This window comes from Panulirus ornatus, chromosome 3, assembly GCF_036320965.1.
Source record: "Panulirus ornatus isolate Po-2019 chromosome 3, ASM3632096v1, whole genome shotgun sequence".
NCBI classification, from domain to species: Eukaryota; Metazoa; Arthropoda; class Malacostraca; order Decapoda; family Palinuridae; genus Panulirus; species Panulirus ornatus.
Genome location: NC_092226.1, coordinates 31,196,440 through 31,213,255, shown reverse-complemented (window position 1 = coordinate 31,213,255; position 16,816 = coordinate 31,196,440). Strand labels below are relative to the sequence as shown.

Here is a 16,816-nt window from a genome sequence, read left to right as displayed (position 1 = left end):
TATTCATTCATGGCCTTTGACTTACGCATTATATATATATATATATATATATATATATATATATATATATATATATATATATATATATATATATATATATATATATATATCAGCACAAGGTTTACAAGCGTCCTTATCTTCTAATTTACCTTATGCCATTAGATGTTTTCTTTTCCAGTACTTCATCATATGTAAAGATTAAAAATACGCACAAAACTTCATTGTTGACTAGCTCTCCCACTGTGTACAGTAAATCATACTCAAATCACATATCACATAACAGATTCCTCTCTACAAATTTTATTCACATTTATTGGTATCTCATCTCAGTACAACACATTATGAACTTACTATGTGGACACGTCTTTCAGATGAAGTTACTTAAATGTAACACCTGTTTTAAAAGCCTTTCCATAACTCTTCACCGCTCCACCACCACCACATTTTCTGACACGGTGACCTACCTTTGCCCCGTTTTTTGTGACTTGCCACTAACCAGAACTTCTACTACACTGGATACACCAGAGAGCACAACTGCACTGATTCCTAACCAAGTGACGCAGTAATCTTGACCTCCGACCTCCAGACACTCCAACGTGATCCGCCGTAAACACGTCAAGATGTCTCTGGCACAGACTTGAGCTGAACTTTCCGTCATCATCCATTTGTCAGCATTTGATGCAGACACTTTAGGTAGCTGGACGACGTCCCAAGACGCCTAACTCTAGGCTTTATTAAGAGTAACAGCTGAATTTACCTTCACACATCTGACCTCCATCTAATATGTTTTCCCCAGGTATTCCGGGGGAAAGCAAAGCGTCGTACATCCGCCACGATGCTCGAAAATATTTGTTAGAATTAATAATTTCCCATTTTCCCTCCAGGATGGTTACGGGAAAATAATGATATAGTTGGTCAGTGTATAGTTTTGAAAAGTAAGAAAAAAAAGTTGGCGTATACTGAGGTATGATGTACGGTGGAGAGTCATGTCAACTTTGGAATTTAAAGTGAAATGATTATCAATTGACTATCATACTCCTCTCAACCACCGTAGTTGATGTATCATCACTCCACATGTTGGCCAACCATCAGACTCTGCTACTGACGCTTCGTAGTGACTGAGAAGACGTCTAGGAACTAAGTAAGGTCTTTTCCTTTATTTTCTGAATATGTATGTGATTATTAGCTCATGCGTCAGGCAAGAACCTATTACAGAGAACTGTGTTGGAAAAATATATAATAGATACAATGTACCGCATCATTCACCGAGTCTGTGATAAATGTTTTGAATCCAAAGTGTCAATCACTCACCTCTGCAAACACAAGTGCTCTTTAATACCATCCATTTTCCCATTACTTTTCTCTATGTAATTTACTATATGTACATGAATTATTCAAGATCCTACTAAAGAGAAATATATTCTAAGTACAATTTGCCACATGATTCACCGAGATTAATATGATTGTTTTGAACAGATCAACATAGATTCTATGAAAAGCTTGGTAAGGTTTTTTCATATATTTACTCAACATTAGTTCATGCAGTAGGTAAGAACCTACTGAAGAGTATATATATATATATATATATATATATATATATATATATATATATATATATATATATATATATATATATATATATAGTGATAAAGTATAGTCCAACTTTAAACTGGCGAATTGACGTTTACTGTAAGTTTGGTGGGAGGGGTGGGGTTGCGGCCGGATGTATGATTCAACTGGCAGAATAACGGCAACCAAGCCGTCCATCATCTGCAGTTGGTCTCAGTCATTGCTCTGGTGCCCTTAACATTGATTATTAAATCATGTTATAGGCTAAGATAGGAGAGTGAAGGAGTGCTGGAGCGATTGTTGCAGATACATTATAGCACGAGAGTTGTGGGAGGGGCGAAGACAGGCCTCGCCTTACCCCTACCGGAGGGAGGGCTGGCTGTTCCTCTTCACCCCCCCCCCCCAACACACACACACACACACACACACACACATGGGCAGTCCATTAAACAGTCCGATTTTATGAATAATTACAGCAGTAACGTGGAAATACGTTGAGAACCCTACTTCTAAAAGTTGATTCGTAGCAATGTATGTTTAAAGTTATCTGTAAGGTGTCGAATATCAACTGATATGTAGGAAACTGATAAATACTGTGGAACCATTTCTTATAAAGGACCGGCGAAGACCATTATTGGCAGTTATTTGAATGGCTATCTATTGTGAAGTGAGAGTGTACCAGTCGTACTTTTAGTAGTATTCTGTAAAAATGAACCAACAACAACAACAAAATATAAACCCTTACAAACTTATGTATAAAGCGAAGTGATCGCCTTTTTTTAAGAGATCATATTTTCTGGCGGGAAATATCGTTGGAGTTCAGTTCCACCGCCGGGCCGGGGGTGTGGGTCACTCTGGCTTGTTGTGTGGTGACCGGTGAACGTGACGGGAAGCTTCGGGGATCCTTCGGGTATTGGCTTCATTTCTTCCTGTCTGGTGGCCGATCAACACGACTGGAAGCTTCGGGTACTGGCTTCATCGCTTCCCATTAACCCGGTAAGGCCCGTATTCCATTGTTGTTTAACACCCGAGGTTAAGTAGTGCAAGAAAGTGTGTTCATTTGAAAAAAGTTTAGTTAAGAAATGTGTTGGGTCGAATTGTTTCATGTGGTAAGCCATTATAATTTCGTCAGTCAAGGGCCCTATTGTTTCATGTGGTAAGCCATTATGATTACGGTAGCCAGGGAAGGTAACGAGACTATATTCTTAACTTGGACGTGGGTAACGCTGAAGTAGGAGAGCTATGTGCGTTTTAGGCGTAGGACAGAACAGAACAACGACCGACGGAGCAGTTGACCCGACCAGACGACGAGGTCTAATTTTGTTGTAGGTTAGCTGGGAGGTAGGGAAGGGGATTGGACAGGGGAAAGATGTTCTTAAATGATGTAGGTTTTATTTACGTGGAAAAGTATTCAAGTAACGTGGAGTGTTTATGTCATTTTTATGTTAAGGGAAGGGGAACTAGCCAGATAAGCTGGGCATTGTTAGTTGTATTCCTGCGCAGAGGCGTTGATCATGATTTCTCAGTACAGGTGGTGCTGTTCCCTTCGCCAACAATGACAACTGTAGGAGTTTATCGTTTAGCGGATGATTTGCTTAGGTTGATGGATTAGCGTGACCGAAACACATTAAACAACGGCAACGGTGCTTTATTCGACAAGATATACAAGGTGCGGTAACAGAGGGCAATGAGCTACTGGAGGTACAGGATTATGGTGAAGAAGAGTCGAAGTAAGGTAGGTCGTGTAATATGAGGCAGGCTTGTCAGGGGTCCTGTGATGGTGTGCATCAGATGAAGCAGGACCGCGTGGGATAAGTGGGTGGCTGCCGAGTCAGCGTGCAGCTCCTGTAGGAGGAGGTGGATGTGGCCCGTATAGCGGCTTCTGGAGTGTGCGGCGACTGTCGGTTTCTGAGTGGGTTGCACGAGGCTCCTGGGGTGTGCGATGACTGCTGTTTAGTGCTTTGGTTGCACGAGACTCCTGGAGTTGTGCTTGGGTTGCAGGAGTGCCGCAGGCGAGGCCGTAGGTCCCTTGTTGTTACAGCTGCTGCTCGTGACCGGCGGAGGCGATGTCCCATGCGAGTCCTGCTGAAGGTGGGTGTCGGAGGTGAGGGACCACAATGAAGCCTGCCAGGAAGATGAAAAGTCAGGAATCACAATGGGACATCTACCGACGGAGGAGAAGCCCTAAGGGCGGCTTAAGTGTGGAGTCACATCTCCAAGACTTCACGTACCGCAGTAGCACACTTGTCCAGGAGGAGAGGGATTGTATCTCTGACAGACAGACACTGATATTGCCAAGATGTTCCCTGCACGGATTTGGTTGTAAGTTCTACGATAGTTTCTAGCTTTTAAATTTTGATATATCGGGACTGGCTTTTGTTTAGGTTGAACATTGAACATATTGTCTGGGTGATCTTTTTCCAGGAGATTGTTGAAGCAGTCAGTCCAGTAGTTATGGTGTACCTCAAAGCGCTCCACTTGTTTTCCGTAAAGTTTTCTCCAACAGATGTTTAGTGGAGGCAGTCGTGCTCTCGTGGAGTTCTGTATTCCTGATGAACTCGTGCCATTTAGTGTTGAAGAACCAACATAAAGTTTTATTTTGAATTATTTGGCGGGAGCGGATGTTGGATTTGGCTGCGAATTCGTGAGCTGAAGGGGCGTAAGTAATCAGTGGTCGTATTAATGCTTTATAGAGGTGCAATTTGGTTTTTAATTGCTCTCTAAGTCTGTAAAATTTCGCGAGATCTCTCGCAATTGTCGCTCTAGATTTAATGTGACAGTTCATTCGTAAATGAACATCATAATTTAGGCCTAGTACAGTGCTGGTATGTGAGATGGGTATAGGTAAATGACTGTATACTGGAGTGTAAATAGACATTACTTATGTTGTATCTCTGACGTACGTTAAAGTATGATATGCTGGATTTTGCAGGATTTGACTTAATCCTGCATTTCAACTCCCAAAGCGAAACGAAGTCAATTTCCTCCTGAGTTCTTCTAGTTAAGTGTGTGATGGTTCTGGCTCTGATAAGTTGGGTCACGTCATCTGCATATTGTAGAGTGATGGAGTCCGAGTGTGTAAGTTTGGGAAGATCATTTGTGTAGTGTGTAAAGAGGGCCAGCACGGAGCCTTAAGGTACACCCGCGTTGAGGGGGAAGTAATTTGAATAAGAATTTCTGTATTTAATCAGTTTTTCTGTTGCTAAGGTAATTGGAAAGACGTTATAGGTGGGTCGTGCAAGTTGAAACTGGGCACTTAGTCTTTACGTGAGTCAAGCCTTCGTGCCAAATGGTGTCAAAGGCTTTCTCTACATCTTTTGTGATGATGGCAGTCATTCTGTATGTCCGGGTGTTGTTTTATTATGTAGTTGGTGATCATGTTGAGTTCATCTTGTGTGGAGTGATGTCGAAAGTCAAATTGTTTGTGTGAGAGTAGGTTGTTATTCGTTAGGCGTTTTCTAAGTCTGTTGTCTTTTATTCTTTCAAATGTCTTCCCGATGGATTCAAGTAAGCTAATGGGTCTGTAGTTAACTGGGTCTCTGCTTGATTTATTGGGTTTAGGTATCATGGTCGTCGCTGCTGTTTTGAAAGTCGCGGGGAAATGGCCTGTGGCTAGTGCCGCATTGAAGAGGGAGGTTATGGCTCTGATAGTGTTGTCAGGGAGGTGGGTAAGTAGTTGGTAACCAATGCCTAAGTTACCTGGGGCTACTCTGGGGGATTTCGGGAGGAGGAATTTGACCTCGTTCGATCTTATGGGAGTTGAGTAGGTGGTCGTCTGAAAGGGATTGTAGGTGTATGATCTGTTCTGGGTAAAAGTGACTGGGTCTCTTTTGTATGTGTTGTGTGACAATTTGGGTGTTTTCGTACGCCAGAGGATGAGGGGGATGTGAGTGAAACATACCCTCCCAGTGTCTTTGAAAGATGTTGGCGATGTCTTGTGGGTTTTGATGTAGAGTGTTGTTGTCATTTAGCCCATTAAAGTCTGTTTTGGATATTCCTACGAGTTTCCAGATTCGATTCCAAAACTCCTGAGGGGATCTGATTCGGTGTTCTGCTGTGGTGATTAGTGATTTCCAGTGTCTATTGTGGTCTTCTTTGAGGCTGTTGAGTGTGTAGTTGAGTAGGGACGTGAGGTCCCACGGTACTAGGCCCAACCGATGTCTGTTATGATCAAACCGTCGACGGACACAACGTACCGTCTTGGCAGATGGGAAGAAGGTGTCTCTTGTGGTAAATGAGGATTTTGGGATGGATGTGTCAGCTGCGTGTGTGATTGTTTGATGTATATGTTCTATTTCTGTATATATTAGCGTTATTGGGTGATTTTCATAGTTTGTGGCGTAAGTGCAATTGGAAAGAGTGTCTTTGAAGTTGTCCCAGTCTGCCTTGTTGTAGTGATAATGTGAGGGTGATGGGACGAGGATAGGGTTAGATGAGAGGTGAAGAAAGAGAGGGATGTGGTCGGAACCGCACATTAGTCCTGGAGACAAAAAATAATGAAGGTAATTATTGGCTCTGTTGGAGAAGACAAGGTCGGGTCTACCCTTTCCTCCTGGGCCAGTGAAGACGGTGTGGAAGTAAGGTCCTAGGAAGTTGAGACGTTTGAAGAGTATAAAGGAAATAGGTCATCACAGTGAGTATTGTTGTTGTGGTGGAATGTTCTCTGTTGAGCGTTGAGGTCAGCTAGAAGGTAGACTGGGATATGAGTGTGATTGAATACTGTGTAAAGATCGTGGAGTGGAATGTTGGTGTTGGGTCGAGTGTATGTAGTGCAGAAGATAATGAAGCCATGTATTGTGTTTCCTGTAATGATACCCGGGTATTTAAGAGGCGGCAAGGTCAGGTCTGAGATGGTAACGATTCCCAATGGGAATTAGAGACCGAAACTGAATGTCGCAAGCTCTGACCTCTCTCCACGCTGGTGGATTGAGTGTGGCGGCTCTTATGGAAAGAGTCTGGTCATTTATAATTACAGCGACATCTTTGGATCTGCCACCACCGAACTTCAGGTGTGAGTGTCGGGGATAAATACTGCAGGTGCAGCCGTCGGGTGGGTTACCAAACATATTTTGTTGAGGAATATCAGGTCAGGTGAAGTCCCACGCCGTCACCTGCCACCCAGGCAGGTGAGGTCATTAAGATGACACTTTATGGGGTGACAGTGGGTCGATACTCTGGTCCCCTTTATATATTGTCGAGATTAGGGCCTGAATGTTCATGAGGCAGATGGTGTAGTCAGCTAATCTTCCATTGCTGGCGGGGAGTGGAGTGGCGGGAGGTCAGGTAGTGATGCTACTGTACTTACTTCCCCTACAATGTCGTAGAAGTTGACGGTCTGCGTATTGGACAGGGCGACGGACACAGCGTACGGTGCTTCCATGTTGTAGCGAGGACGTTTGTGCTGTGCGTTTGTGCTGTAGCGCCATACTAGTTTAAGACGTTGTTACACGAGGTCCTTGTTGGCTGAAGGACATTCTGTAAATCTTATATCTCTCTTCGACTATCTAGACTTCTGCCATGGGACTGTGGCATCTCGCCCGCAAGCCGAAATCCTGTATTTCCGTGATTTCAACGTTCACAATAGGGAATGGTTGAATTCCTCCCATACAGATGGTGGAGGGAGTGAAGTTCTGACCGCTGTGACACCTCTCCAAATATTTTATATGTTTCTCAACTCTAGTCCATTTCCTTGCAAGTTCACAATCCCCGCGTTGGTTCATCTCATCACTCATAACTGTATCTATTCTAACGGCATCTTCCCCCTCCAGCAGCCCTCTTTAAGCGTAAATACTGGCACTTCAACATATCTGATTGGAATAACTTGCATAGATTCTTTTCTGACTTCCCTTTGATAGATTACTGTCTTGTATGTGATAATGCTTCTGTCTCCGCCAAAAGCACAGCAGATAATCTTGCGGAAATGGAAGCATTGATCCCCTATTCCTTCAAGATGACCTCCGCTGAATAGTCTTAGAAGCTCCAGTGCGTGGCTTGTGAGCCTAAATTTTATAATCCAATCCAAGGTGACCTCTCTTTTCATCCTATGGTTCAACTCTTCCTGTTCTGAGGCCATTCAGGCAAGGGATCAGGCATATTGGGCTTGGAAAAACTCTCCTTCCTTTGACTCCCATTCAGCTTTTATCACTGCTCGTAATAGCTGCTTGCTAGTTATCCGTGAGGCAAAGCTTTCCTCTGTTCAAAAGAGTGCGATAACCTCTCTTCGTCGTCCAGTGATGCGTCTTTCTGCTCTTTAGCTAAGGACATCTCTAACAACGTCTGTAGCTCTGATATCGCGTTGATATCCTGATATCACGTTGATATCCTGATATCACGTTGATATCCTGATATCACGTTGATATCCTGATATCACGTTGATATCCTGATATCACGTTGATATTCTGATATTGAGTTGATATCTTGATATCGAGTTGATATCTTAATATCGAGTTGATATCCTGATATCGCGTTGATATCCTGATATCGCGTTGATATCCTGATATCACGTTGATATCCTGATATCACGTTGATATTCTAATATGTTATCCTGATATCACGTTGATATCCTGATATGAAATTGGCCTGATGTCAACGATATGTTACACTGTCAGATTATATGAAATAATGTCAAATGTGTGGATGATATCAGCTGCACTTGAGAAAAAAAATATATATTCCTAAAAGTGACTAATGCTTTAATTAAGATGTCGAATATTAATGTACTTTCATGTGTTTGGTGTGAAACTGAAGTTACTGAAGCTAAAAGCTAAGCTTCATATAATACAGCTAAACTGTAGAGCTAAGGCTGTATCATTCTACGAGAGAATACTTTCCGTTTTCTGTTGCGTCGTCCAACAGTTGCCAGCTATTGCCGTTTGCTTTGTAGGATGATATCCTTGAGGCCAAGTGTTACAAAACATAGTCAAGCAAAATCTTGAGACATTGCTTAAAGCTGTTTTCCGAGACGCGTCGACTGATACAGATTCCATCATTACCAAAACTTCCCGGTACTGAGACAAGCGCTGGGCGGTCATACTCCGTGGCGCTGGGCGGTCATACTCCGTGGCGCTGGGCGGTCATACTCCGTGGCGCTGGGCGGTCATACTCCGTGGCGCTAGGCTGTGCACCTTCGTTTACTCGGACAAAATTGCCTCGCTATAGGCGCGGGCGACATGTAATGAAGTTAGGGGCTACTGACACTAGATCGCGTGTGACAGTAACATGTAACCTCTTATACCTGCCATGCAGACCAGACTGTTACCGACCCACACCTCCCGTGTGTACATGTGTGGCCGACAGATGGTGTGGTGGACGTGTTGCTGTTTACAAGACACACCTGACCATGTCTCAGGCAGTGGGTGTGTGTGGGTCGCAGCCAATGTGATTTCGCTTTTGCGCCTGGCTTCAGTAATGAAGCACAGGTTGATCGTTTTAATGAACAAGGGGGAAGGGGTCGACCCTTGAGCACGATGGTACGACCGTTAAGCACGACGGTACGGCTCCTTAAGCACGACGGTACGACCCTTGAGCGTGATGGTACGACCCTTGAGCATGTCGGTACGACCCTTGGGTATGATGGCGTTACCTTAAAACCTGACCCTTCAGAGGCAAGTCAGAGGCTAGACCGTTATAACTAGAGGTCGTACTGTCGTGCTTCAAGGGTCGTCGTACCGTCGTGTTCACTGGTCGTTCTCTGGTAGTCAAGGTAGTAACAGCCTACTGATAAGTGACCACGTCCTACAAGCAGACCCCACTCGACGCCAAGCTTTAATACTGTCAACTTGACCTTGTAAATTTGTTGAGGATGATATACGTTATGGCTCTTAGTAACTTTGGCCTTTATTGCCAAACTTCCCTCCTGCTCGGTCATAACAGATGCTATGTCAGCGGTTGTGCTGCGTGTGCATGCGCGCGCGCGTGTGTGTGTGTGTGCGTGCGTGCGTGCGTGTGGGGGGGGGGGGTGATTAGTAAAGATGATGAAGTATACGATGACGATACGGACCTGTTCTAGAAGGGAAGCGCATGTGAATATTTTCAGATGAATATTCAACTCTCAAAGTCTCCCTATGTAGTCTTCTGCGAGACATGGCTTTGTGTTTCGGTGAAGAAATTTGCGTAAGAAACACCTATAGCCTTTGGAAATTACACACTGCTCGCTGATTAGCATTAGAAAAAAATTGATATAATTTTTAGCGTCTGGTGAATGTGGTGTTACAAAAACTGTAATGGTGTATTTAGTTCATGCAGACTATGGGGCAGTAATTCATGCTATGACGTGATAGTTAAACTGTCGATCATCCTGGGAGGATAATGGTCTAAATCATTTTATCATCAAACAGATTGTTGCACTATGTTAACTTTCCTGCTTTACAAAGGCCTTCTCCAGCGTCCTTCACGTTTTCTTTGTGATTACGGCAGAATAAAGCAGATATTCATTGAAAACGATACATAGTACATCAGTGCTAGAAAAATTAGAATGTAATTGTGCCACCGTTGTTGCTTAGATCCTACGAACAGAAATCCCCAGCGGCCCTTATGAACCTGACAGTGACTATGGTACTGTATTACAGCATTATGAAACCATGTTTTGGGGCTGCCACACACTCATCAGCTTTTTTCCGTCCGTCTGCCTGCATGTCCATCTGTAATTTAGTTTCCGGGGGATAAATGCAACATCCATCGTCAGATTTTACTCCAATCTGGTATAATAATACTTTGGAGAAAAAGGAAGAATGCTGTAGATTGTGAGGCCAAAAGTTTGAAGGTAAAGATCACACTGGTCGAGTTGATTTTGGCGATGATTTTGTTTCTGTGGACTATTCCAGGTTGGAGAGGTTGTGTACCATCAACAGTTAGCACGAGCATTTCCCTCAGGACAGGAAAGTTTGCTGTTGATTTTGAAGTCTGAAAGTCTAAGGCTCTAGATGCCTGCCATACCTGTTGACCATATTCCCGCACAGTGACTTCCAGTCCTGCTCAAAGGACTTCATCAAGACTTGGCAGATGTATGACCGTAGGATTAACGGATGATTGACTGTAGTGTATAAGCCAGGGTCACAGAGGCAAATGGAGATGATAACCTTCTGCACCGTAAATAAAGGTCAACTGGATCATATTGATCACAGTTTTCAAGCTTAAGTGTACCAGATGCCAAACAATCTTATTACGCTGTTTCGTTGATATGAAACATTTCAAGAATCGAATTTTTACGTTCGTCTAAACTTTCGCGAATCATGTTTTCGTCATACAATGAACGGAGGGACCTCGGAGAAGACTGTCCATTACTGGAAGATCGAGTATTGCATTTATATCGAGGTAAGAGGAAGTTTAAGTGACAAAGTAATAATAAAGGCAGTTAATTACCACTAACTTTCGAGCACCCACTTGACTACACAGTGATATGATCTAGACCAGACGAAGAGGTTATTTGGTGCAGGTGCTCAAAATTATCAAAGAATATTTTGATCTCGATCTAACAAGACTGTTTACACATGGAATAATTTATCAGTTAGCGTACTGTAGTTGAGACCAAAGCCAAAGATATGCTTAAGAACACTGGACAAATATTTCGCTTCGAGTTCATAGCTGTCATTATTTCCCCCTTCGTATTATCATACAAAGTTTACAGGCATCTTTCCATAAGCCATTGGTTTGCTTTCTTACTTGTATCACACTAATGCCTACGTTTCTGATCTTTTCCACCATCAGAAACAACCTCATAAGGACGCGTTCACCTCCCACCCGTGTATCCATGTTGTATACCTCGTCATGCACTGTGTGGTGATCACACAATTACTTGATCAAATAATTCACCATCTCTCCAGCTTGAACATCAGAAATAATTGCTTTCGCGCGCGATTTGACCACGCGTATTATTGATACGTTACCATTATACGTGTTATGTATACGCGAATCTATATGTACAAGAAAATAGGCATTGGGAAAAGATAGCTTTCATCTGTTAGTTAATGACCTGGACTTGTTTTACTTGACAGGTAATCATGATACCATTTACTTACACTGATGTAAAGACGTGGTAGATAAAATCTTTCATGCAAAGATGATAAAGTTACGTTTGATTATAACTTGTCGCACAGAGGTCCAGTGAACGTCATGATCTTCCACATTTGTTTCATAATATAATCATAATTAGATGCAAAGCTTGTATAATTTGTCAGACGTTTAACGTAAGGACTATTTATTCAGATAGCACCATGACTATTAATATTGCTCAACTGTAACAGGGGGCGAATAATTATATATTTATTGCCAGGCATATTTTCTCCCATTTACACGAGCTCGTCTTTCTCACCTTAGCCATGTAGTGTCAGGAACTGAGGCTTCGTCGTAAGATCTTCCTTTCGCTTCTTTTGTTCCTACAACAGAAAACGGTGATACAGAAGCGGAGGATTTCTTGCCCCAGACTCTTGCCCGTATTAGTAGCCTTCTGCCACATGCAAGAGACACTATGGTTGAAGACATGCACTTCAAAAAGGCATCAGCGTTGTCTCTTTGTCTCTGTGGCATTAACAGAGACTAAGTACTGACTTGGGTTAGTCACATATGTTCTTCAAAGATCGTGTCCAGTTATGTCAGTTGTTAAATATCAAAGATCGTGTCTAGTTTTGTCAGTTGTTGAACATAATTGCGAAACGAGGAGGAATTTTAAATGAAACAGCTTTATTTTTTGTTACTTTTAATTATCATCTGAAAAGAGAACATGTGTGAAGAAATAATTTTTTGTTAATTTCGTTATACAAATTTAGCTACAATCCTCTTGCATGATATATTTAGTTACAATTCTCTTGTATAATATACTAACTTTTGATACCAGTAACTCGCGTGCATGCTCCCATACACACACACAGGAACACACAAGCCCAAAAGGCTTTCATCAATTCAGAATCAAAAAATGAATCGAATGTTTTATTTCACCCATCTAAACATTATCATTTTGATAGTTTAAGTGAAGATCAAAGGTAATTGATTTATCATCGGGAAAGAGTGAATGAATATTGAAGGGAAATAGTGAGAAAAAAGTATATTATCAAATTTTCGTGTGTTCAAGAGCGAAGGCAAAAATGTTATTTGTGACAAACGTACGAACGGCTGGTGACTGGAAACTGCAGCACTTGAATACAACGTTACGTGCCTTCACTACGACGATACGACCTTTGAACAACACAAGGTACGACTTGAGAGTATGACAGGATGATCCTGGGTTATCTGACCCGAAACGTTTGGGCCATCATTACCCAAAGAATAATCTAGTTATACTTGAGTGTGGCATCATCGCACGATGAGCTTTTGTCCATAGAGAATCATCTTTATCCTTCATATTTATGAAGTAAAAAGAGGAGAAAGTGAGAGCAGATGTGATGCATTTTTTTTTTTCAATCATCTATGGCCGTTGCCTCGTTCAGAGATCTGATATGGTTGTGCTTTCAAGACGCTTTCTGCAAGCATCCAGTTTTTAGGAACAGATAACGGAGTGATATCTGTATAGAAGAGGGAAAGAACCAACACTTCAGCGCAGGGCGAGTCAAGTTTTGGGATCAGACGTTACTTTAGGTCAGCAATTATTATGTCAATCACGTGATGACTTGCAGTTATTGCTCTTCGGCATGTAAGATACAATATTTATGATAATGCATGAAAAAAAGCATGCGTGTTATACAATGAATAACTGCATCTGAGTATTTGATGATGGGAAACAGTCGTGATGAATGTTGAATAAAGCATATCTTGTTCACTCCTGTACATCACCCTTAGTTATTTCCTGGTTCCTGGATTAATTTTAAGACAGTTATTTTATCTAGTACAACCTGAGCTCTTAATATACGAGTTTAACCTATGAACTTGACAACCATTATGGCCTCGTGGGCAAAAATAGTCTAGTTTACAGAATTATATATAGACTTGGCATAGTTCATAGCATAATGTAGAAATCTAGCATAGTTCATATAAGTTGGACATCCCAGATCCGGCAACCCTTTTTTTCCCGGCAATCTTTAGGTAAAAGATTGAATCGACAAACCACCCAAGAATTAGCAAATAATTTAGTTTTGGCTTTATCCACTGGCGGCGCGTCGGTGTTTTCCCGCCAGTTGAGTAGCTCTACCAAGCTGGCGGTGTTTCCATACGTTGACATTATCATCTCTCGTGTTCCTATGCCCAGATCAGTACAGTCACTCTGCATTATCCACTTAAGTGTGCCGCTAAAAGACGAGCCAGTCGCCCATGGCATTGCAGTGGTTCAAAACGCAAACACGACTTTAGATAAGAAAGTCGACCGTGAGAATTGGGTGGAGATGCTTGTTGTGAACCGTTTCGCGTTAGTTCATCAACTGTGTACGGCTTGAAGAAGAGAATTAAGCGGTCGAAATTCTTCATAGGGACACAAAGAAGTGACAAAAACTGTAAGAGTGAGACGGGAGAAAATGTGTTGACTTGTGTTATTAATGACTTTACTGTAAACTGCAGTCTAGAAATGCGTTTTTTTTTTTTTTTTTCATTTCTGTACTATCATAATATCACCACCCGAAATCCGGCAAACTTCAGCATCTGGAAAGATTCATTTCCTAAGGTTACCGGATTTGGGAGGTTCGATTGTAATAATCTAGAAATCTGGCATACTTCATGGCATGATTTACGTAATAATCTAGAACGCTGGCATAGATAATGAGATGATCTAGAAATCTAGCGTAATTTATGTAATAATCTAGAAATCTAGCGTAATTTATGTAATAATCTAGAAATCTAGCGTAATTTATGTAATAATCTAAAAAATCCACTTAATCTACAGCATAATCTTGAGATCCGTGGCTTATTACAGCCTGTTAGTCGCAAGTAACCTAGTTATGCTGTCTGGATGAATATATATATAGGGCAGGCAGACAGGCAGGAGAGTAGACGTATGTAAGGCAGGATATAATACACTTCACGAAACATTCCATGATGACTGTCTATAGACCATCATCGCTCTGCCTCCCTATGTCCATAGAGCGTGCGGGTATGTTTCATAAACAAAAGGTTCTAAGGTGTATGTTTCTGGTGATGAGATTCATCGATGTATATTTTTCCCCACATATTCATATTTCAATATTTCATGACCGCGTTGTTAAATTTGGGATGATATGGTGTTATGGTCGAGACAAAGAACACCCTCTGTCGTCCAGGAAACAGACACCGAAAACTCCCTCTGTCATCCAGGCACAAGAGACCAAGATCTCCCTCTGACGTCCAGGAAACAGACCGAAAACGTGACGTCTTCGCGTGGCATATGAACCCGTTCAACGTCTCGGTATCACTCAAGAGTATGACGGTACGACGACCCTTGAGCATGAAGGTACGACTCTTGGGTATGGCGGTCTGGCCTATGATATAACCCTTATTGGTCACGTCAAAAGCCAGGCTATATCATGACCAAGCTTCGTTCCGTCTTGCTGCAAGGATCGCATCGTCGTGCTCAAGGTCTCGACGACAGCGAACAAGTCCATGGCGGTAGCCATCTCAACGTCCCGTCCCGTCTGTATGCTGTATTAAGGCTTGTAGTGTTAATACACTTCAGAAGCTACAAGCATATCGTTAATTTCAAATTACAAGCTACAACTAGGTATCTTTTCATCACCATAGAATATTAAAAGTTTAGTATATATATATATATATATATATATATATATATATATATATATATATATATATATATATATATATATTATATATATATATATATATATATATATATATATATATATATATATATGAATGGCTTTGAATCACATATCCCCGGAGGCCTTTTACACGACTCGTGCAGCTTCAAGATTGTGCTACGCTAAGCAGCAGATAAAAATGATAGGCTTTGGTTTGAGAAATTCTTCGACGAGACTGTACTCCTTTCCGTCCATTGACGGTGATACAACCCCGTCCAAGATAACGTTTCATTCGTGGCGTAACCAACATGCAAGCGGAGTCTGGTAACGCCTTGCATGTCACGTGTGTGTGTGTGTGTGTGTGTGTGTGTGTGTGTGTGTGTATTGTGTATATTGTAATAATGCATAGATACAATAGCATAGCATAATATTCAGCATGAACTATTCTTATATACCCATGATAAACAGTGACACTAGACACTGGGTTGACCCTCTCGGTCCAGAGGTTTAAGGTTATGGTAGAATCTGGTTAGAACCATTGTAATGTTGTGGGGGTTGGCAGAGCCCCAGCCTACCTCGAGCTCCCTCTTCTCCTGGAATCATTTACACCAAGACAGTTTGTTAATTTCTTACACTTACCGGAACTTAATGTCTACTTGTCTCAGTGAACTGTTCTTACGAGTAATATTATTATGATTTGATTTTTTTTTTCTGGTCTGCTTAAAGTAAATGTGTTTCATTTATTCAAATTTTTAAAAGATTATTTGTACTCTGTCCAGCTTTAGAATTCCTCCACACTCACTCATTGTTTTTCTCTCATTCTGATCCATGGACACTGTTGTCATAATGATCTCTAACACCGGCTTTTGTTCTTATTTCACTTTTGTTGTATTTCACTGATCCTCGTGGCTCGTGTCTACCTTGAGAACATCATGGGTTTAGATGATCATCATCGTCTGCCGTCGCATTACTCCTCCAGTCTGGGATGATATTCCTCTCTTGCTTACAAAACTGCCTCTCAGTGTTTCTATGTTCTGCCTTGCCTCACACACGATCCGTCACCGCCCTCACCAGGCTCACATCACCCGTCACCATCACCCTCCTCACCCAGACACGTCACCATCACCGTCCTCACCCAGACACGTCACCATCACCGTCCTCACCCAGACACGTCACCATCACCGTCCTCACCCAGACACGTCACCATCACCGTCCTCACCCAGACACGTCACCATCACCGTCCTCACCCAGACACGTCACCATCACCGTCCTCACCCAGACACGTCACCATCACCGTCCTCACCCAGACACGTCACCATCACCGTCCTCACCCAGACACGTCACCATCACCGTCCTCACCCAGACACGTCACCATCACCGTCCTCACCCAGACACGTCACCATCACCGTCCTCACCCAGACACGTCACCATCACCGTCCTCACCCAGACACGTCACCATCACCGTCCTCACCCAGACACGTCACCATCACCGTCCTCACCCAGACACGTCACCATCACCGTCCTCACCCAGACACGTCACCATCACCGTCCTCACCCAGACACGTCACCATCACCGTCCTCACCCAGACACGTCACCA

General features: G+C 42.5%; 1 protein-coding gene across 1 annotated transcript in view; it reads right to left on the bottom strand.

The window, feature by feature from the left end:
* Window positions 1-3,201: 3,201 nt before the first annotated feature.
* Window positions 3,202-16,816, bottom strand: part of LOC139761859 (CB1 cannabinoid receptor-interacting protein 1-like) — a 324,899-nt gene continuing 311,284 nt past the window's right edge. The window contains exon 4 of the mRNA XM_071686422.1: window positions 3,202-3,693. Coding sequence (XP_071542523.1) covers window positions 3,523-3,693 — 171 coding nt within the window. The 3' untranslated portion in view covers window positions 3,202-3,522. The remainder of the gene's footprint in view (window positions 3,694-16,816) is intronic.